Source organism: Trachemys scripta, chromosome 3 (assembly GCF_013100865.1).
Source record: "Trachemys scripta elegans isolate TJP31775 chromosome 3, CAS_Tse_1.0, whole genome shotgun sequence".
Taxonomy (NCBI): domain Eukaryota; kingdom Metazoa; phylum Chordata; order Testudines; family Emydidae; genus Trachemys; species Trachemys scripta.
In genome coordinates this window covers 112,563,008-112,585,827 of record NC_048300.1, presented here as the reverse complement: position 1 = coordinate 112,585,827, position 22,820 = coordinate 112,563,008, and the positions used below count along the sequence as shown (strand labels likewise).

The following is a 22,820-nucleotide window of genomic DNA, read 5'->3' as shown; positions in this document are numbered from 1 at the left end:
CAGGGGGCAGCCCATGGGTAGGCAGAGGCAGCAGGTCCAAACCCCCCTTGCCTATGATGAGTGACTGTTACACTGCAGTCTGCCCTAGTGAGCGAGGGCTAGATGGTGACTGTCAGTAGCCTATGACTGAGGCAAGGCGGGGATAGAGGGTTGGGGGGGTTCCCCTGGATGGGGAGACCCTGAAACTGTGGGGGTATTGCCAGGAGGCAGCACCCCAAAGACAGGGGCACTGGGTCCTGGAAGGGACATGGGGGCCAGCAGCAGCAGGACACCGGCCTGCAGAGGGCACTCCGGAGGCTGGACGAGCTAATTCCCTGAGACGACCAGCAGGAGGTGCTGCAGGGTCTCGCACCGTCACACCTAGATAATACTTAGTCCTGCCACGAGTGCACGGGACAGGACTAGATGACCTCTCGAGGTGCCTTCCAGTCCTATGATTCCATGAACTTTAATTCTACAGCTCTACCGTTGAAGTCCTTACTCAGGTAAGGAATGAGAGCTTTATCTGTGTAAGGACTACAGGAGAGGTGCTGTGTAATTACAGTGGAATAAAACAACCTGATTTTTTCTTCATGGTCTATTCAGTTTTCGGTTGATTCAGGAAGAAAAGACAAGCATCCCTAATCCTAAACTAAAGAAATGTTTGTTGCTTTGATACAAAGACTAGACCTCTCAAGGTCCCTTCCAGGCCTACTTTTCTATGATTCCAGTCCCGTTTCTTTACAAATAAGAGCACTGCATGAGAATGAGAAGCAGGTCATGTAGGAGATATATTCTATTAAAGAGAAGTAGCTTTGTTCAGAGGAAATGGTGGTAGGCTTGTCAGAAAAAAAAATTAGACTGTGTGACGGAAACAATCATTAGTAATTTTTGTTACTAGAGCCTTGATGTTTGAACCAAATTATTTCATTAAGTGGTTTCCCTAATAACATTAAACAATTCAACAAAGCACAAATGCATAGCATTATAGAAATCTTAGCATTAGAAGCAACTAATTAGTTAGCAATTAGAAATATGAGGGAAGAAGAGACAATTTCACTGGTTTCTTACTGATCATTTTCCATTTATTTTGAATGCAAATACTGTATTTTGATTAAACAATCAAAACTGAAACATGCAGAGAAAATAATTACGGCATGTTCAAATTAATGGTTCTTCTAAGGTACTGATTTGGCTACCCAGTGGGGGAGGTTGGGGGGGAGATTTGCCTCTGTTTTGCTACTTTGCCTATTTGGGCTCTCTCTAACACCTCAATGAAAATATACGACAGGCTGATCACAGAAAACATTGTAGGAGGTGGATACCTAAAGTGGTCAGGAATCCTCTTTGAACAGCATGAACTTCACCACCTGCTTTCTCATATATCTGCCAAAGTGTGTACACGTGCGTATTAACCGTAAAGGATAGCTTTATAACTGTCAATTAAATTTGATCTTGAATACCAAAAGCTAAATGTTAAGGGCTCCTGCAGTAGCAGAAATGTTGTTCCCTTCAAATCAGCATACGGTAGATATATAGACACTGGCTTCTCAATTTAACAAAATGGAATTTTTAAAATAACATTTGACATATGAGTTCACCATTTTCTTCAATAACAAGAGTGCTCTTCTTAGAGCATTCACCCCCTTAGTTCTTATTGCTCAATGATACCATAAAAAACAATCTCAGTCTGGCCTCCAGGAAACAACCAACATGCTTTAATGGGGGTGGGGGAACATCACACACATCAGCAGGAAAGGTCAGAAGCTTTCCAAATCAGTTCATGCATCCACTCTAAAATGACATTTTTCATCACTATAATGTTGTATCAGAGACAGCAGCAGAAAAACTAGCCCTCACGAGGATATTTCTTCCACATCTCATTTTCTGTCTTGGCTACACAATAAAAGAAAATGCAGGCTGTACCTGAATGCACATCCTGAAAATAAACTGATGCCTTGTAACAGGACTATATGACAATTAATGCTGGAACTTTCCCTATATGCTCTCTCTCTTGGCAAACACTGTACTATAGTTCACATATCCCATTTAGTAGATGCACTATAAAGATAGATTAAATAATTTAATCAAAAACTGCTATTAAAATTGGTATTTGGGCTGGCCTAGTGATCGAATAGGGGCAATGTTATCACATGGAGTATGAGAGCTCACATCATACGTTCATGTTCAGTGACTCTCTCTTCCAAACCGCATGGGCTGAAGCACCGCAGAAGCAGTACATTCTCTTCTGAGGGGGGCAAGTAACTTGTGTCAGTGTTTGGTACCCACTCTGGTCAATTCCAAGACAACAATAATGGTCTGTGGAGGGAACTAGAGTCTATGACCCTCTACTCAAGGGAATTTCACTGTGACATGAGAATTTGAAGGTAGCAACGGAGGAAAAATGGAATGGAACCAAGACGACAACTACAAGCCTTATTCATCAATATAGGAGGTGAGAGATGAGCAGGTGGGCGGGACCCATAAAATTACCATTCACTGAAGCTCTCTCAAATCTTCACAGAACCTCAATATCAGGTGCAGTGTTTTTATGCCTATGACTCCAAGAGCCAATTACCAAGTCCCACAATTCTGAGCTAGCTCTCTGTTGCATAATTCTGTTGGACCACATGTAACATAGCAGCATACAGATTGTATTTTAGCTTTCACATCTTGAGTTCTTCTTCAACTTAGCAATTTACAGCTATGAAGACCAGGCAACACTCTGGAGAGCACCATACAGAGAAAAATCCACACCCAAAATAAAAATGATAAATAGAAGAGTGAGACAAAGTGGGTGAGGTTATATATTTTATTGGACCAACTTCTGCGGGTGAAAGAGTTTTTAACTTATACAGACACCTGAAGAAGATATGTGTAAACTGAAAACTTTAACCCACAGAAGTTGGTCCAATAAAAGACATTACCTCACCACTTTGTCCCTCTAATATCCTGGGATCCATGTGGCTACATCAACACTGAAAATAAAACAAAATTATAGGCTAGAAAAGCATCTAATGGAATATATGGCAAAAGTACAGCACTGTCCTTCAAGCTATACAAGAAAAGGAAGGAAAGTCTCAAAGCAGGTCACATTTGGAATCTTTACACAAGTGAGGTTTATGCAATAGGGTTTGATTGGCATATGTAAAAAAAACCCTGAATGCTTGCCCTATAAATGTTGAGACTTATAAGTAGGGGGGAAGGATAGCTCAGTGGTTTGAGCATTGGCCTGCTAAACCCAGAGTTGGGAGTTCAATACTTGAGAGGGCCACTTAGGGATCTCAGGCAAAATCAGTACTTGGTCCTGCTAGTGAAGTCAGGGGAGTGGACTCAATGACCTTTCAAGGTCCCTTCTAGTTCTGGGAGATAGGATGTCTCCATTTATTTATTTATTTATTTATTTATTTATATATATAAATCTCAAGGCTGGCAACAAACACTGTTCAAAGTCACCACCGAAAGAAGGAAGAAATATGAGCATTTGGCAAAAAAAAAAAATCATGGTGGAGACAACCATTTCAACAAAGTCTTCTCAAATATCATGTTCTGGTAGCAAAAGACACAAGTTTTAGCATTCTTAAGAATTTAAAAGGTTTGCAGTCCTAGCTCACCTCATATAATTTCTAGATTGAGCTGAAGAAATAAACTTTGGAGTTTGAGTAAGGTTGGGACAACAAAATACTAGCAGTACAGTTATCAATAAAGTACACCTGGGCCAGGAATTTAAAAGGGACAACCACTTTTTTAATCTCCAAAAAATGATGTAAAGCAGATCAATCAGCAAAGCCTGAAGGCAGATTTACCAGCACATACACATACACTCATATACATGTAACTCCCAGTAACACTGTACTTGAGTTTACAAGAAACAAGTGCTTCAAAAGGGGCTGTCAGTTTAATTAGGACAAAGGCAATGTTCTTTGCCAACAGCTGCTGTGTTTAAAGAGCAAAGGAGATGTTCAATGGGATATTAATTCTAACAGCACCGATGGCTGGAGACTGCAAAAATCAACTAATTACTCTTTACTAAAGCTGCACTGCAGCAAGTGCTAGGTGGACATCAAAGAAAGTGATATGAGAATCCAGCTCAGCCAATAAGATTACGAGCCAGATCCACCAATGAGATGTAGAAGTTCTGTGATGCACTGGCTGGAAGATTCTAGTTGTAAAGCTGCTTTAGCCAATCATGGTGGGATTACCCTGGTATTGTCCCAGTAGGAAAAAGCTCCTTCATCACCCCCTATTGCTGTTGGCATAGGTAGTGTAGCCACAAGAGAGAGACAGACAGGATGACCCTATACTGCATCAATCCACAGATGCAGTTTGGACCCCATGGAGCCCTTAGTAGTGCTGTAATTTAGAGCAGCCCTCATGCTGCTCTAAATTGGTCCTCAGACCCAGCCTGGTACCTTGTGGCATGAGAATCAGGGAGCCTTAATGGAGGCTTACAGTCACCTTTCCCCTTGGTTCCCACAGAGTTCACCATGTCCAGATAAAAAGAGGGCTAGGATCTGGCCCAAAATGTCTGTCTACAAATCGCATCCACAAATTTGGTAATTAAAATCTAAATTCTACCACAGATACCTCTAGTTGATTGAGGGAGCAAAATTGAAGGCTTGGTTTGAGAATGCTTTCATAATGTATTTATAACTATTGTAATTTAAAAATATATAACAGTTATTTATAATTAATACTGTATTATTATGAACTGTAGAAAGCAATTTAAACTGAGAGCAAATACATTTTTTACATCTGCAGATCTTATGTCACCACAGAGAGGGGAATCCCTAATTGATTAGCAGCCATAATGCTGAACATGACATGTAGTATCTAAAATGTTGTGCTGGGGACTAAAAAATTCTGCAGCTTGCTAACTGGCTCTGGAACCATTTCATATGAAGGTTTAACTCAGAGGATGCATGTGTAGAGAAATGCACTGTATTTCATCCTACAATCTCTTATAATCAGCCAGACAGCTACCATGTGTGTGAATGAACCAAAAGTGCAACACTCCCCCCAAACTAATTAAACATTTCTTCCTGTTAGATAATAAACCATGCAAGACATAATAATGCAACACCTAACTGATGAAAATAGACACCTTTCAACAAAGCATACAAATTATCAGAGTACACAGTCTGAAACAGTGCTACAGTACGATTGCTAACATCAAACTTGCAAAAAGCTTCTTCAAGAGTGGCAGCACACTGCCATCAGACACGTTTCATTTGTGAAACCAAAGAATAAATTAGTTAACTCATTCATGGAATTATTTCCCCACAGAACAGAAGTAAATTTAGGTCCCAAACCAAACCCCTTGGAAGTCAGTGGGAGTTTTTCCATTAACTGTGGCAGTCTTGCAGTGCTGTTGATTTCATTAGTATTCGTTCCCCACAAGAAGAGCTATAATGATTTGATAGCACAAGCTGTGCACTGATCATGTACTTTAGACATGTTGACGTGACAGGTCTCTGCAGACTGATTCCTAGGACCAGCATGATCAGCTAATGTTTTATATTAACATCATCTTTTCTGAAAAGCTACACTGAACGATTAAATTTTTTTTTTTGCAACATGAAAATCAAACAGTAAATATCCCATCAAGGTGACAGTAATAGATATCAACTAAATGGAAGTTAATACCATATATATTGTTGACCAGTGTAAAACAAAACCCTACACTTTTAACTTTCTAATGCAGGTGAATTACTCCTCCCACAATAACACCACTTCTCTTTGAAGGTATAGGTAAGTTTAAGAAACAGTGCTGGAATTATGCCAAGGATAAGACCTGGTAGTTTCAAAAAGGAACTTCTTATAAGGAAAGAAGAGACTGAATTAAAATGCCATCCCCACCCTCGGTTCTCACTGTAGAATTCCAACAATAGGAATAGTGGGATAAGTACTGTAAAGTCTAATTTAAATAATTTAAAAATAGTCTACACTACCTCCAATACTGTTTGTGGTCATTACTGGAACAGAGCTGGTCCCATTGACTTGGGCTGCATGATGTAACTGAAATGGCTCCAATGGGTTCAACTTCCACTAATCAGAACTTTGGAAACATAAGATCGGTCCTGCTTCACTGGGTCTATGTAAGTTTTTATGAATTTTTAGAGACACAAGATCTATGATAAGAATTTTTTCAGATTGTCATTCTGGCCTCCAAACAAGTTATGTTATTAGATGAGATGGAATAAAACACTGGAAGAGTTACATTTCAGGGATGGCAGAGGGATTGTTCTCATGGACATTCACCTGAAGGAAAGATAAGTAATCTCTGGCATTAATTTATGTGGCTAGAAATCTGTTGGAGGAGAACAACATTTTATACACAGTGTCTTTTCCAGCAGGTGCATCATAGCAATGTCACAATGCATGCATTATACTTTTCTTCCCTTTTATTGAGCAATGTGATTTAAGAAGATTAATCAGCCAAACAAAGGGGTAAGAACTAACTGTGTAATAAAGAACATGAAGACACTTGTTATTGTTTGCTTTTGTAGCAGAAGCATTCAACTCTAGAGATATTTTTAAATAGTTACTTTGATTTTTATCTTCTGATCTGCTACAAATTCTGCATATTTATTAAATACATACAGCCAATCAGTTTTGTTTCTGAGAAATATTTTTGACCTAGTTATAAAGGGGGGGAAATTAATTCACTGTCCAATAGGCATAAATAACACAACTATTCAAATTCTTTCTGCAAAGTTAGGCAAATCAGAATCTCATTATTGGCTCTAAAACTGCATGTTAAATAAGTCTATTCAGATTCTCTGTGCCGCATTAAATCTATGACTTGCATACAATGTTTAGTTATAAAACTGATCAGTTTATCCCTAGAGTTATAGTAAATGTGGAGAGACATTAATTTTTATATTTAACATTCTAAGTAATGCTTAGTAACATCACTAGTATGAATATATCATTGAAAACAACCTTTGTCCCCCTCTCAACTTTACTTTTTTTCATGCTGTGTTATATGCTTGGAAAACCCTCTCCTTCCAAATGACCTCTCTTTCTCCTCCTTCAGATCTCTACCCATGGGCCTAATTTTCTATTGCATTCACTCTCATTCACTAGCATTTTATACCCATTTCACATTCATTTTGCAGTAGTGTAAATGACTATACAAGATTCAGGACTTCGGATTATCAGGCCATATGCCTTTAACACAGGCTTCCATTGCTGATAAACTTCAACTGCCTGCTCCCCTCCTTATGATTTATCTTGAATTAAACACTGTGGAGCAGGGTCTAAGCACGTGCTTTGTAAAGCACATTCGCAGCAGTGGTACTGTGTAGGTATTGCAAAATAATCTGAATAAACTAATAATTAAAGGAAGTAACTAATATGAACTTTCATGACTGGAGGATTGAACAAGTAAGGTGTAAGAGCTATTACAGAATAGCAGACTCTGAGATCCTGTAGAGGAGTACAGTAAGTCTTCTGGTGACTCACCCTAGGCTATGCTAAAACCCTATGTTAAAATTCCAAGTGGTCACTACTGAGTTGTGCTGACAGACTGGTTCAATTAATTCCAACCATGATATAAAGCAGGGTGGGAGTACCTTTTTGGGACAGAAGGAACTATGAAGCTAGGAGAGAGAAGATCCTTAAGAGAACTCTAGGAACAACCAAGCTGAGGGTGTGGTTGATGCTGTGTTATTGCTTTTGTTTTACCAGTAGATCCGAGTGAAAATTTTTAGCTGATTTGTTTGGTTGGTTGGTTTTGGATGAAATATGTTGATTAGGTTGATGGAAACATTTAGTGAATTTGTCAATTTCAGTGAATTGTTTTGGGTAAAATGAAAAAGGGAAAAAAACTTCAGAAATATCAGACTGAATCATTTGGACATTATCAAAATGAAATATTTCAATTGTTCTGGCTAGAGTTACAAGGGGATTCAGGAGCTATTCACAAGACAGAGGAAGATGAGGACTTTCTGCCTAGTAGCTCCATGGTAAGGACACTCACCTAGGATGTAGGAGACCCAGGTTTGAATACCTACCATATATCAGGGACTTGAAGTCAGGCTGCCCCTACCCCCGATGAATGCCATAACCACAAGACAATTGGCTATTCTATAGTGAGTGTCAATGAATCTCTCCTGTTGAGGCAAAATACTTGAATAGTCATTGGGCTTGAGGGAAAGAGTGGAAATAACTAATAGTCATGGCACGCCCCTGGGAAGGGGAACACCTGTGTTTCATCTTGGCTTCAATTACTATTTAAAGATTTATGCAAAGTGTAAAAGCATTAGCACAAGAGTTTGAGAGAGCCCTACCTTAGAATAGCCAATAGCCTAGTGGTTAGAGCACTCAACTGGAAAATGGGAGACTTGGGTTCAAGACCCTGCTTCCAAAGAGGGGATTCAAACCTGGGCCTCATTGCAGTTGGAGCTAATTACACTATAACAGGGTTCAAAAAGAACTAGATAAATTCATGGAGGATAGGTCCATCAATGGCTATTAGCCAGGATGGGCAGGGATAGTGTCCCTGGCCTCTGTTTGCCAGAAGCTGGGAATGGGCAACGGGATGGATCACTTGATTACCTGTTCTGTTCATTCCCTCTGGGGCACCTGGCATTGGCCACTGTCGATAGACAGGATACTGGGCTAGATGGACCTTTGGTCTGACCTAGTATGGCCATTCTTATGTTCTTACACCAATCTGCCTGCACAACTCTGCAGTGACCACCCTGAAGTTTAACATAGGGGTTTAGCACAGTCTAGGGTGAATCAACAGAAGAGCTCTGCATTTATATACTGGCTCACAGAGTATGTCTAGACTTCAACTGAAAACCTGTGACTGGCTGGCTGATTTGGGATTGCATGGCTCAGGCTAAAGAGCTATTTAACTGTAGTGTAGATATTTGGGTTGGAGTGGGTTTTTAATTGCAGTGTAGACATACCCTTAGAGTCTGCTATTCTAGAATAGCTCTTAACCTGGGCATCTCATGGGGAGTGCCCTAATAGTTGGGCTATTTGGTATAATAAGGACTCCTCAGTTTTGTGAATCTAGCCTTTCATTCCTCTTGCTTTTATTAAAAAAGGTCAAAATACCCAACACAAAACATTTCATTTCAGGTTGAACAAAGCATTTAGTTCACCCTGAAACAATTTTCCCCCAACTTTTTTCAGTTCACCAAAATGTCAAAAAGAACTCCGTTTCAATTCAAATCAAACCAGTCCTCCCCACCTCACCCCCTAGTTTTTTGGAACTGATTTTTGTTGTTGTTGTTGTTGTTGTTGACTGACAGTTATTTGCACGGCTCTAGTTACCAATAAAGCCAACCCCCCAGAAAGGGGTGGTAGTTTGGGCAAGAACGCAGTATACGTGTGCACTTGTAAAGGATCCAGCCCATTCACAAGGTCTACATAGTGTCCGCTGTATTTGTACTAAACTTCCACAGTCTTCACAGGGATTTACATGTTTCAAAAGGGTAGAACAAGTTCCATGTATTGAGATATTAAGTGTGTAGCTTATAATAGATTATGATGGTACTATAGAGACAGCCTATCAATTTCCTTATAATTAAACCAGGCATTGACCTTTTGTTTTTAATCTTTGGTATGTGTGTTCATTTTGAGTCTAATCCAAACTCACTGAAGTGGGAGACTTTCTAGTGGCTTCAATGAGCTTTGAATCTGGCCCTAAATCTTTCATTTCATCTACATATCTCACAGAGATTGCTAGTTTCTCAAGATGGTTTCATAGTGGATAATCTCAGAAAAATGGAATTACTAACACAAAGTTACTGGTATTCACAGGTCAGATGAAGTACTAAATATTAAAACAGCCAAAGATTCAGTCAGATATGTTATATGGGTGATACAGATCTTAAGTATAAAACCCATGACATACCTCAGAGTATGAGCTCATTCCATTACTTTTTAGGAAATGGTGTGAACTCTCAAGGTCCAAGAAGTGAAAAATAATATTAGTGATTAAATGATGAATTTTGGTGAGAAAAAAACAACTAAGGAAACTTTAATATACATTTTTTTGAGTTTATCATTTCTCTGTGAGTCTCAACTATTACTGAGGCGGTCTCCTCAATATTTTTGCTAACCTTCAATGAACTATAATCAAGTCCCAATCAAGTTACCAGATTCAGACGTTTGACCCCAACAACTGATATTTTTAAATAAAAAAGGGGTGGAGCTGTGAGAAGAAACTATTGCCAGGATACGAAATTCACCGCAAATTTTCAATATGCAAACAGTCTGACATACAATAGGTAAGAAAGAGAGTGGAAGATGTAACACTGAATTTTCAGTAGTTGAATTTTCACAGTTGAGAGCTATTTATCCTGGGGTTTGTGTCCCTCTCTCAGCTAGTTTAAGTTTTCTTTTATGGCAGTTACCTCGTCTCTGTGTAAATTTAATAAAGTATGTAACATCCCTCCCAATCCTCTAATGGTTTCAGGGGAGGAAAAAAGACTCATTCGTTGCCAGTGTGTCAGAATAAATAACTTTTGAAAAATCTTATCTGCTTCAGCATTGACAAGTATATGTCACCTGAACATCAAAGGCAGTCTCACAAATGGCTATAACACTAAATAGAACTTACTTGCTGTTTTTGCAGCTTTAGAAATCTTCTCTGTAAGGGAAAAATATGACATGTAGACACTAAATGCAAGACAATAAAATAACTTAATAGTAACTGTCAATCTCTACATGTTAATACAGACTCATAATGAATTCATCTGCTGGAATTGCTGAGTTTTTCAAGTGGTGATTGCAATGTGCCCTCTAATATCTTCTGGTGATAATGTGATTGGATAATCCTTTTTATACAGGAAAACATCTGAGAAATTACTGCAATCTACCACTGTAGGATCAAAGAATAAATCTATTTGAAAAATGCTTCCTTCAATAGAGATGGTAGTATAATTTGTTTGTATAAAGGATTTTTCTATCATGCTTAGTGATAATTTAAGTTTTCTCTGAGATGCAACTTCGACTGGGCAGCAAGCATAAATTTCTTTGACATGAGGACCTTTAAGACCTCCCAAAATTGTAAAACACAGATACAAGACTTGTTATTCTACTCCTGAAATTAAGGCTGCTTTTGAAGCTACCTTTCTATTGCTAAATATATTCATTTACCTAGAAAAGAATCACTCTGCCCATTAGTCTGAACATTGTACCAGCTTAACAAAAACATATGTTATATGTAGCTATTATCACAGTTTATGGTCTTATTGTTGTAATCTGACCCTCCGCTTCTCCCTCACTGTATTGTTGCATTATTTGTAAATAATTAGAGTAAAATAATTATAATATAACAATGACCTATACAGTTGTTTAGCTTTTCAAACTCAATTGTAAATGTTAACACCTACAGAACAGTCTTATAAAATAAATGAAATAGTCCCAGTGATAAACTGGGACTTGGACAGTCCTCAGTTTTGGGTAGTATTTGGCTCCAGATGTGTGTCTGAACTTCCCTGTTGTGCCTATTTCTGTTTTAGACTGAGCAAAAACTACAGAGCCAAATATTCCTGAACTTTATGGAAGGGTCATCTTTGACATTTAGACAGGTCCATATCTAGTGATATAATTTTTTTTTAAATACTTGGTGGACAGTTTTACTAAGGAATACAAGTTATTGTCTACTGCGAGTATCAATATTGCTTTTGCTTGGTAGAGTTCTGCTTAAATCCTTGTATATGTGAATGTTCTAAAACTCAAGCTATATACAGATTTTAAAATTGCTTATTGCTCTTTATCTGATTGCTTTATAATATCAAGAAACAGATGAAGATTCAAATCCAAATCTAAGAACATGAAACTATTCTATTCAAGCTTTAGAAGCCAAGAGAAGATTTCTTATTTAATATTTTAGATGATATCAGAATTCCTAAATACTTTTCAGCTTTGATTATTCCAGTACAAAGTATTAGTATTTAATACACTGTGCTTAATGTATCAGCCTGAAATGGAAATAAATAGGAAGCAGAACTGAAGCTCAAACTCATTATAGTATCTTAGATTTGGCCTCAGATTTTAAATTCTTAGAGTTCAGCTAATACTGAAATATAGAATTGACAAATGCTTGACTATAATTCACTTTGATGTTATTTATAAAACCTTTATTTGTTGCCTACAAATATGCCAACAAATATTTTTGTTCATAAAAACACTGGAAAGAGACAACGTAAAATACTTTTGTGATTATCTGTTTGCATTTATGGAAATATATTTGCACAGCCATCCTGAGACCTCTTTAAGGGCTAGGATTATCGAATCAGGGAGCAACAATATCATGCGACTAAACTGACCTATCACGTAATGTAAAGAAAGTGGTTACTAGAAGAAATAATCGTGGTAAATCATGGTAAGCTGAATTAACATTGCACAGTCAATTTTAATTGTAGTCTAAGTTCCCTCTAAATTGTGTGGTATTAAGTGCCACACAGGCACCCAGGGCTGCAGCAGGGAGAGATGCCTCTCCTCCAGCCCCAGACTTGCCAAGGTGGGGAGAGGTGACCCTTCCCTGGCCCCAACCCAGCCCAGCCCCGGAGCTGCAGCAACGGGGAGAGGCGCCTCTCCCTCCCAGCCCAGTTGCTGCTGCAGGGAGAGAGAGCTGGGGGGAGAGGGGAGAGTCCTCTCTCCTCGCCGCAGCCCCGGGGCAGCCTGCACTCCAAATCCCTCATCCCCAGCCCCACCCCAGAGCCCACAGTCTCAGCCAGAGCCCGCACCCCCCACACCCAAGCCTCTGCCCCAGCCCTGAGCCCTCTCCCACACTCTGAACCCCTTGGTCCCACCCCCACCACATGAATTTTGTTATGTGCACCAATATGCATAATACGCACACATCACCTCCATATTGGTGCACATAAAATTAATTCCGCACATGCATGGGAAAAATTAGAGGGAACACGGATTCTAGCATTTCCTATCTTTTGCATACTCCACGTTGCAGCCTTAATAATGTTCTTGTAACTGATTTTTGGGGGGAGGTGTAATTTCCTAGGTTTTTAAAAAAGCATACTGAAGAAAAATCCTACCACGTGACACCCACAGGCGTCATCGTCAGCGTTGGAACCTTGATATCCACCAAACAGACCTCTGCCATTTGAGCTAACAGAGTAAGTGATAGCAGTAATAGGGTGTCATACTCTGTGTGATCCAGCACTATATGGGGAGGAGACTCATACTTTGCCAGTGGCTTTCACAGATATTTGTTGGCAGCAGAAGAATGGGGAGACTCGGGAATCTCGGCTCCATTCCAGGCTGTGGAAGGGAGTGCACTCTACTGGTCATGAACCCTTCTCAGGGCCGGCTCCAGGCACCAGCATTCCAAGCAGGTGCTTGGGGCAGCAAACTGCAAGGGGCGGCAGTCCGTGTGTTTTTGCCGCCCCAAGCAGCACGCTGAATTGCCGCCGTGGACGGTGGGGGCAGTCTGTGTGCCGTTAGGGCGACACGCGCGTTTCCGCGGCGGCGGCAATTCGGCAGCAGCTTCTATGTTCAGCTGCCCGCGGCGGCAATTTGGCAGCTTCTGTCTTCTGGCTGAAGACAGAAGCTGCTGCTGAATTGCTGCCACCACGGAAACGCGCGTGCCGCCCTAATGGCACAAGGACTGCACCCGCCATCCGCGGCAGCAATTCAGTGCGCTGCTTGGGGCAGCAAAAACAGTAGAGCTGGCCCTGACCCTTCTGCCCCATTCCTTCCAACTTGTTCCAGTCTCAGTCCTAGCTCTTTCCCAAGAATGGCTCCTCTTCCCACTGACATTCTCCTTCACCTGTCTGGTCCAAGTCTCTGCTCCTCAAACTTCTCAACCCAGTCCTTGCACAGGGAGTCCTATTTATACACCTCTGGACTCTCCATCCCAGTTCCCCATCTGTCCCAGTCTCCCGGCTTTGCCAGTGTCAGTTTCTCCACCTATCTCCTCATCCCATCTGTCTCAGCTCCCCCCTACCCCAGCCATTTCATCATCTTCATTGGCTCCCCGGTCCCAGTCTCTCTCCCTGGGCTCCTTGTCTACTCTGTGCCACAGTGCGGACTACAGGGGTGTGAATTGCAGAATGAACTGAACGGCTCTGTTTTAACTGCCCTGTGTGGACACTGCTGGTGCCAGCTAAAAGATACCTAGTTCATGTTAATGTAGTCTTCTTTCAAACGGGACTACAATGTGTACTAGGTACCTTTTAGTTTGGGACTGTCACCTTCTTGTGATGAAGGGATTTGCGTGTTCCAATGATCCTCAGAGCTAAGTTGTTGGGAGCTTCATGTTCCTGGTAGGGTCTCCCAAGGTGAACAGGTCTGAGGGAAGGTCCCAGACAAAGCACGGTCCAATCTCCCAGGTGGGCAGGTGGAAGAGGGTCCTCGGATCTCAATGACTGTGAAAGTGGATGAAGGCTGCAGCAAGTGGAGATCTCCAATCATCTCGGACTTTCCCTGCCACTGGGTCCCAGACCTTCAACGTGTCATGATCGTGTGGTTGCTGTAAGCGCACCAGCTTCCCCACATTAAAAGAAATCATGTGCAGACTTCTACAATGGGAAACAACATCTTTCCAACCTTCCAAGCCCTGCGGTGATGGGCTAGTGGTGATGGGGACAGGATTAGTGAATCTGGCAGTCCCTAGCCACGAATCTGCACATAGGCAGTGGTAGTTAGATGGCTGTCTGGAACCTGGACTGATACAGGGGTGCAATTTGGCAGCTACTATTGTGACTGAGCATTCCTCTTTAGGATCCCCTCTGCTCACCCCACATGGGGAGAGGGCTATAAAAGGTGCCCTAAACCTAGGCTGTCTCATACACTCTGGGAGGATTACTGCATCCAGTGGGATCATTCTGCCTGCGGTCAAAGCTATAAAAAGAAGGTTTGCACCCTGATGGATAACAAAGATAATATACGGCTGGAAAGAAGAATTGCTATCGTTGCCATGGATCTTGCAAGATATAACATCGATGTTGCTTCCCTAAGTGAGACAAGGTGCCCAAATGAAGGTTAACTGAGAGGAGAAGGTGGAGGCTACACCTTTTTCTGGAAAGGAAAATCTGCAGAGGACAGGCACATTCATGGTGTCAGTTTTGCAATTAGGAATAAGCTTGTCAGTCAGCTTACAGAATTTCCTGTAGGAATCAATGAACGTCTTATGACTCTTTATCTTGAGCTCAGCAACAACCAGTCTACTACAGTCATCAGTACGTATGCCCCAATGCTTGATTCTATTGAGGATACCAGAGAACAATCCTATACAGATCTTAACCAACATTCCCAAGAAGGACAAGATCATTCTCTTTGGAGATTTTAATGCTAGAGTCAGGTGGGAGTCAGCTCTCTGGAAAAGAAGGAGTAGTAAGAAAGACTAACTCCAACGGCATCCTTCTCCTGAGCAAATGCATAGAACATAGCATGATCATAATGAAACCACCCCCTTTAGACAAAGTGAGAAGTATAAAGCAACAAGGAGTCCTGTGGCACCTTATAGACTAACAGATGTATTGGAGCATAAGCTTTCGTTGGTGAAGTGGGTATTCACCCACGAAAGCTTATACTCCAATACATCTGTTAGTCTATAAGGTGCCACAGGACTCCTTGTTGCTTTATATAGATCCAGACTAACACGGCTACCCCTCTGATACTTGAGAAGTATACGATCACCTGGAGACACCCTCACTCCAGGCATTGGCATGCACCCTTTTGACTATGTTATTTTTAGAGCTTGAGATTGGAAGGATATCTGCATCACAAGGGCCATGCATGGAACTGATGACCGTTGGACAGACCATCGCCTTGTTAGATCGATCATGAATGTCCAGATCACCTCAACCCATCACAATCAGGAAAAATAGTATGAAAGAAATTCAACATCAAGTCCCTTGAAGATATAGTGATTTAGGAGAAACTTCAGCAGTATCTCCAAGAGAAGTTTGCCACTGTGCCTACAGCTGATGATGATGATGATGATGATGAAAATTTCTGGAAGGGATTACACACTGCCATTCTCTTGGCATATGCTGAGTCGATTGGTTATGTCACCTGCCATCACCAAGATTGGTTTGATGAGAACAATGCTGAGATTCAGGGCCTGCTTCACCAGAAAAGAAAAGCTCATCACATTTGGCAAAATGACATATGACACCAGCAGAAGAAAGAGTCATACAAGCAACTCAAGACTGAAGCCCAAAGGAAAATCAGTGACATCAAAAGATAAGTGGTGGAGAGAAAAGGCCAAGGAGATTGAGATTTATGCTAATAAACATGACATGAGGAGTTTCTTTCAGGCAATAAGGGCCATTTATGGCCTATGTTCCCATGGACCCACACCACTCCGAGTCCAAGATGGATCAATGTATTTTAAGGACATCAAAGCCATCAAAACCAGATGGAAGGAGCATTTTGAGTTACTCCTAAGCCGTAAGTCAACAGTCTCAGATACCACTATCGAATCTATACCTCAACAACATGAAAGAGAATCTCTTGCTGACCCCCCCCACCCTCGAAGAAGTAACACGAGCCATTATGGAAAGTAAGAACAAGGCAGCAGCAGGGCCAGATGGCATACCAGCTGAAGTCTACAAGTTTGGAGATGGAGAACTGTTAGGGAAGCTCCAAAAACTTTTTCTTCATATCTGATACAATGAGAAGATACCAGAGGACTTGAGAAATGCTAACATTGTTACAATCTTTAAGAAAGGAGATAAGTCAGAGTGTGGAAACTATTGTGGCATTCCCTTGCTGTCTACATCAGGGAAAACTCTTGCCCATATCCTCTTAAACCGATTACTTCCCCTTGCTGAGGAAATATTGCCAGAATTTCAGTGTGGTTTTAGACCATCACGCAGGACAACCAACATGATCTTCATTGCCTGCCAAATGCAGGAAAAGTCTTGGGAGCAAAATCAGGACCTGAACGTGGCTTTCATCAATTTGACAAAGGCCTTTGACTCTATCAATCACAAAGCCCCGTTGAAGGTGCTGGCCAGATTTGGCTGCCTTCCAAAATTTATTAAGGTCCTAAGGCTTCTCCAAGATCAGATGACTGCCATGGTTCTCTGATCTTGGAGAAGGAACCTTTCATCATTAAAACTGGGGTTAAGGAAGGATGTGTGATTGCCCCAACCCTGTTTTCCATCTATTTAGCAGTCATTTTGGTCCTCGTTAAAGATCACCTCCCCAATGGAGTTGACATTCAATATAGAGCGATTCTTTATTCTTCAACATCTCCGCTAGAAATCTAAAGTCTTCAGGGCGTCCATTACTGATCTTCAGTATGCTGATGACTGTGTCATCCTTGTGCACACTGAGAAGGACCTTCAGTCCAGACTGGATTTTCTTGCACAACCTTACCGAAGCCTAGGACTCTCATTCAATATTGAGTAGACTAAAGTGCTCTATCAACCTGCTTCAGGCCTTGCAAATGACCCACAACAAATCACCATAGAGTGACAGACTTTGGAGATAGTCGAGCACTTTTGCTACCTCAGTAGTCAACTTTCTTAAAATGAAAATAATCAACAATGAGATCCAGCACAAGTGCTTCCTTTGGGAAATTTCTCTCACACATTTTCACAGACCATGACCTACAGCAGGACACCAAGAGCCAGGTCTATAAGACAATTGTTGTTCCTATGGATGCGAAGCCTGGGTGACCTATCAACAGCACCGCAAATGTTTGGAGAGGTATCACCGATGCCTCCAGAAGATCCTTCGCATCAAGTGGCAAGATCACTGCACTAATGTCAGCATCCTTGCTGAAGCCAATGTCACCAGCATTGAAGCTATGATCCTCATGCACCAACTTTGCTGGGCTGGACCTTGTGTGCGGATGTCAGACTTTCGCCTCCCATAACAAGTCCTCTACTCTCAGATCACCCATGGTCAGAGATCATGTGCTGATCAGAGGAAATGCTACAAAAACACACTGAAAGCATATCTTAAGAAAGCTGATGTGGACATCACAAGCTGGGAAGAGCAAGCCACCAACCAACCCCATATCCTCCATCAGGCAGTGGCCTGCTTTGAGGAGAAGCACCTTGTCCTCAAACCTGAAAAGAGAGAGAGGAGCAAGGAGAAAGAAAAAACAAACAAACAAAAAAACCAACTTTCTCCCAGTAGGCCGCTGGCCTGCCACAAAATGTCTGTACCTACTGCAGGTGGATTTGCAGTTCCAGGATCAGACCCCTGAGGCATCTCAGGACCCATATGTAAATCTGTGGTAGAGATCATCCTCAAATTGAGGGATTGCCAATCAATCAGTTTACACCAGCAGTGTCCATATGGGGCAGCTAGAATGCAGCACATTAGTGTGCTCGCAATTCATACACTCGTAGTCTGAATTGCGGGGCCCTGTAGACAAGCCATCATTGTTTTTCACCACCCCTTCCTTGGTTCCTTCTTCTAGTCTTTGCCTAGTTAATCCCAGTTCTTCATCAAATCTCAGTATTCCCTCTCTCCCACCAACTGGCTCCCAGGCCCTCTTGTCCAACTCCCACTCCCAGTTTCCTTGCCAAGAGTCCGAGTCTCCCCCATCCCAATTCCTAGTCTCAGTTTCTGGATCCAGAACAGCCCACAGCAGAGCCCAGAGCTGCAATTGTAAGGAAGTCCTGCTGAGCTCCAAGCGAAAGAATGCCCAGTGTGGACAGAATCTTCAGGGAATTTAGTTTCTAACATTCAAGAAGTTTCTGTTGAGCTGTGTGAACATCTTATAACTTGGCCAAATTTGGGTGGATGTTCACATAGACAGCAAAAGACATCCCTGACAAGAAAGTAACTCCCTGCTAAATTTCAAGTCCCTGCTTGAAAGTGTGGGGATACAAGTGCTTTTCAAAGAATTCAACATGGGCAAAACAGTGTATTTCCCTAGCCACATTCTCAGAAATGGCTGAACCATTTTGGCTGAAGTTTTTCAGAAAAATTTAGCCTGAATCAGGCATGGGGCATTAAAATTTTTAACCCAAATGGTTAAAGTTTGGCAAAGTTCTAAGCAACTGAAAACAGGGTCTTATAATGGGAAGTGTCAGGCAATGTTAATACCTGGCAGCACTATGAGCACTCCCTATCTTTACGTGTTGAGCTCCAAAAGTTAGCATAAAACAATGAGGCCTGTTTTGCAACACAGATTCTATTTCCTGAATTTCTGCATCTCTTATTCGACTACAGAATTAGCAGGAGTTACAATCTATTTGTTGAGCCCAGGACTCACCATTCCCAGTGAAAGAAGAGCAGATATCTTCTTATGTGAAAGCCAATCAGTCCTGATACAGCAAAGCATTTATACATGTACTTAATTTTAAGCGTGTGAGTAGTCACCTGGAAGTGGGCCAACTTTCTGTGTCCCTGCTTTAGTTTGTTTTGCTTTTCCATATTGTTCATTTTGTGTATACTTGTCTTGCACATTTTGTTAGAATTAAAAATATTTGAGCTCAATTAGAGACACCACAGGGTGTTTTAAACAGCTTGGGCCAAACGCTGTTGGCAGTTATAGTGGAGCAACCTCTTTGAAGTCCACAAAGCACAACTCAAAGTGGATTTGACTCCATAGTCTCTACTACAGACTATTACTCTCTAGTGAGATTAAAGGCTTATATCCTCAACTGACATGAATCAGTGTAACTCCACTAAACGCACATGCACTGATTTACAGCAGTCAAGGATCTGGCCATAAGTAGAACCAATTTGATGATTTATATTATCATAGCACTTGTGAATCACAGCCATGGTCCAGGTTTGTACTAGGTGCTGTACAAACTAAGAATAAAAAGCTGGTCCCCTGCCCCAAAGAGCTTATGTGACAAGACACTGTAGGTAGACTTCGTACTGAAATATCCCACCCTCCTTTATGCTGTTTGTTTTACAGGGATAGATCCCCGTCCTGAGAAACAAGGTGAATTGGAGAGATTTTTGCTCATTTATTTGTGCTATCGAACAGATTTCCCAGGAGGAACGTATGTTTGTTCTAAATCAGACATCTCCAATGTCATGACAGACCACTTGGTCTAAAAGGTAACTGGCTGAAAATATGTTTGGGTTAAGGACAGAGATACAGTCCAAATACAACAGTCTACAAATACATAAATATGGGCCTGATTCTGTCAGCTCTCCCCTTGTGAAGCTCCCATTGACTTTAATGAGAGTTGTGCACATAAAGAGCTTGCAGGCTAGGGCTCTCTTTAAAAATATAAGATGGAGGAAATATTGATTACCTGTTGTCAGGTTGTGCTGTCTTAGAATTTCTTTTACTGTTGGCACTGCTAAAGAAACACATTAGATACTAAGTAATGAAATTTTAGCATTTAAGTAAAAACATACAATTGATAGGTTTTGAACTGGTTAACACTTTACAGTTCATAGAAACAAAACAGATCAAAGTGGATTTTGCAAACAAAAAGGGAAATTTCAGAATAAGGAAAACTGTGCCTAACAAACCTGCTTTATTAAAATATTACTAATAGCTGTCTTCAGACTGACCATTTGAATCCTCAAAAAAGTATGCCTGATCATTTTGTGTGGACAGATGTCTCTGATTTTTGTGGATCGGTGTGTGAAGGTCTGGCTCTAGGTGGGCCTTCCAGATCTGCACTTCTATGAAAGATGATCTCTGTTTAACTAGCACGAATATCCATAAATTGGTCTCCATATATGTGGTTTTATGCCTTTCAGTACCTTAGTCTGTCTGTCCAATGCTACTAATTATTTTACTGGGCATTACATAAACCATCATAACAACTACAAATGACTGTAGTGTTTGGTTGAAACTGTGGAGCCCAAACAGCTTAGCCAGCATGTATGTGACCAGGAAATGTTTTACACAAATGATAATTATCTCGAATTATGAATGCAGTCATCACAAAATATACAGGTCAGCAATTCAAAATATCCCACACACTGGGGAGATGGAACCCACGCTAGCTCCAAATATGCTGTCCCAGCATGCAGCATTATGGCAGACCAGGAAGGGGACACTACACTCCTATGTAAATACAGTGGCTGGGAATCCTGCAGACAGGCTAATTTACCAGCTGTGGAGGGGGCCACATTGCAGCCTACCTCCAGGTTCGAGGTGTTGATTTCATCCCTCCACCTCATACTCAGAGGGCTCTATATGCTGAATTATTTTGGCTTCATGTGCAACTCCAGGGTTTCCCCCTACACACATTAGAAAGACTAATAAAGCTCTCCATTGTCATCCCTGTAAAACCTGATGTTCTCATTTTAAATTACTGCTTGCAGAGCTTCTCTTCCCTTTATTACCTTTGGCTTTTCCCTCTTTGGGATGTTTCTTCTCTGTTTTTGCTACAAAGGAGAAAGGAATATAACAGTTTAGGGAAGGGACAATTTAACTTTGTAACAATCAGATTATCAAGGTCAGTCTTCAGTTGAAACTGGGGCAAACCATTCCGAGATTGTTTCAAACAACAATAATAAGAGTTGTAATGTTCACAGCAAGGACAATGAGATTACTACTATGGTGATCTTACACACACAGACTTCTCAAATAGTCGGCTTTTACCTTCTCTTTCCTTTGCAGCCTTTTCTGTTTTTTTCTTGGCTAGAAAGATTTGCAAGGAAATATCATTAACTAAGAGGCCTTTATTGGGAATTCTATTTTGGACACCTAGAGCAAATTGATCCCTGGTGTAACTATTAATGTTCCTAAATTTACAGCAGGGATAAATCTTGCCCATTTCAATGGACTGTAGGTCTACAGCACTATATTCTTTTTATTAAGCTTTACACCAAACAAACATACTTGTCTTAGCATGACATATGTGTATGCCCTTTTTCAGCATTCCTTTTCCAACCCCCCAGAATACAGCTAGTCAGCTAAGGCTATTCTCAGCTAAACACACTGAAATTAACTAAGGTAGATAACTGCAGGCATCTGCGCCATTCCAATATTCCCTGTTGAGTACAGCAGAGATCTGGCAGTATGCCTTAGAACTGTTCATTTTCACTCCATATGATCCAACCAGCTGTAATAAGGATTCAGTGTCTCTTGGTGCATGTGCTATCTGATTAACGCAAGCTGGCTTAATGCTAATCACCTCTGTCTAGCTCACCCAAACACACACATACTTAAAAATAAATAAATACAGTGACTAGAAAAGAATCAGTTCATCAGGCCAGATTCTCAACAGCTGTAAATTGGCGTAGCACTCATGATTTCAGTGGAGCTATGCCAGATTACACCAGCCAAGGATTTGGTTAATCATGTTTAGAGAGGTTGTGTTTCACATCTTTACTTAGCTAGATGCTAAAAAAACATGCCCTTAATGAAGGCATTGGATTTATGGCTTATAACAATAACACACTAACCCCCTTATTTCCCTATGACCACAGAGGAGTTAATGGGCCACTTCACCTTGAAGGGTCCCTTAGAATCTGTGCTAACTACTTATGCTAAACTATCTGTTCAATATTGTATTTGGCTGTGACATGCTTAGTACCTTTCCCAGACCTGAAGAAGAGCTCTGTGTGGCTTGAAAGCTTGTCTCTCCCACCAACAGAAGTTGGTCCAATAAAAGATATTACCTCACCCACCTTATCTCTAATATCCTGGGATGAACAAGGCTACAACACCACTGTATACAACTGGTCCTTTCTGTTAGACATTTAAGAGAAGTGTAAAATTTACCTGCTACTGTCATTTCAGATGCTGGTTCTTCAGGAAAACAATCAGAAATAAATAAATAAATAAAAATGAAGACATTCAGGCTTGATGTTATTTTATTTTTAGAAGTTGACAGTTTTGATAGATCTTAACTTTCAACTGCAGCTATCCCCACAGGATATTAATTTGGAAATAAATGAGTCCATGCAATGGACATTAAACAGTGAAAGCTGCGAATCCTACCCTTTGAAGTGCTGTA

The 22,820-nt window shown here is 41.0% G+C and overlaps 1 protein-coding gene across 1 annotated transcript in view; it reads right to left on the bottom strand.

Annotated features, from left to right (window-relative positions):
* The window catches only part of TRDN (triadin), a gene marked incomplete in the record, with an annotated part of 278,678 nt that overhangs the window by 4,246 nt on the left and 251,612 nt on the right, over window positions 1–22,820 (bottom strand). Inside the window, 5 exon segments of the mRNA XM_034765753.1 lie at window positions 10,562–10,591; window positions 20,154–20,201; window positions 21,202–21,243; window positions 21,461–21,499; window positions 22,586–22,612. Of these exon segments, the coding sequence (XP_034621644.1) occupies window positions 10,562–10,591; window positions 20,154–20,201; window positions 21,202–21,243; window positions 21,461–21,499; window positions 22,586–22,612 (186 nt within the window).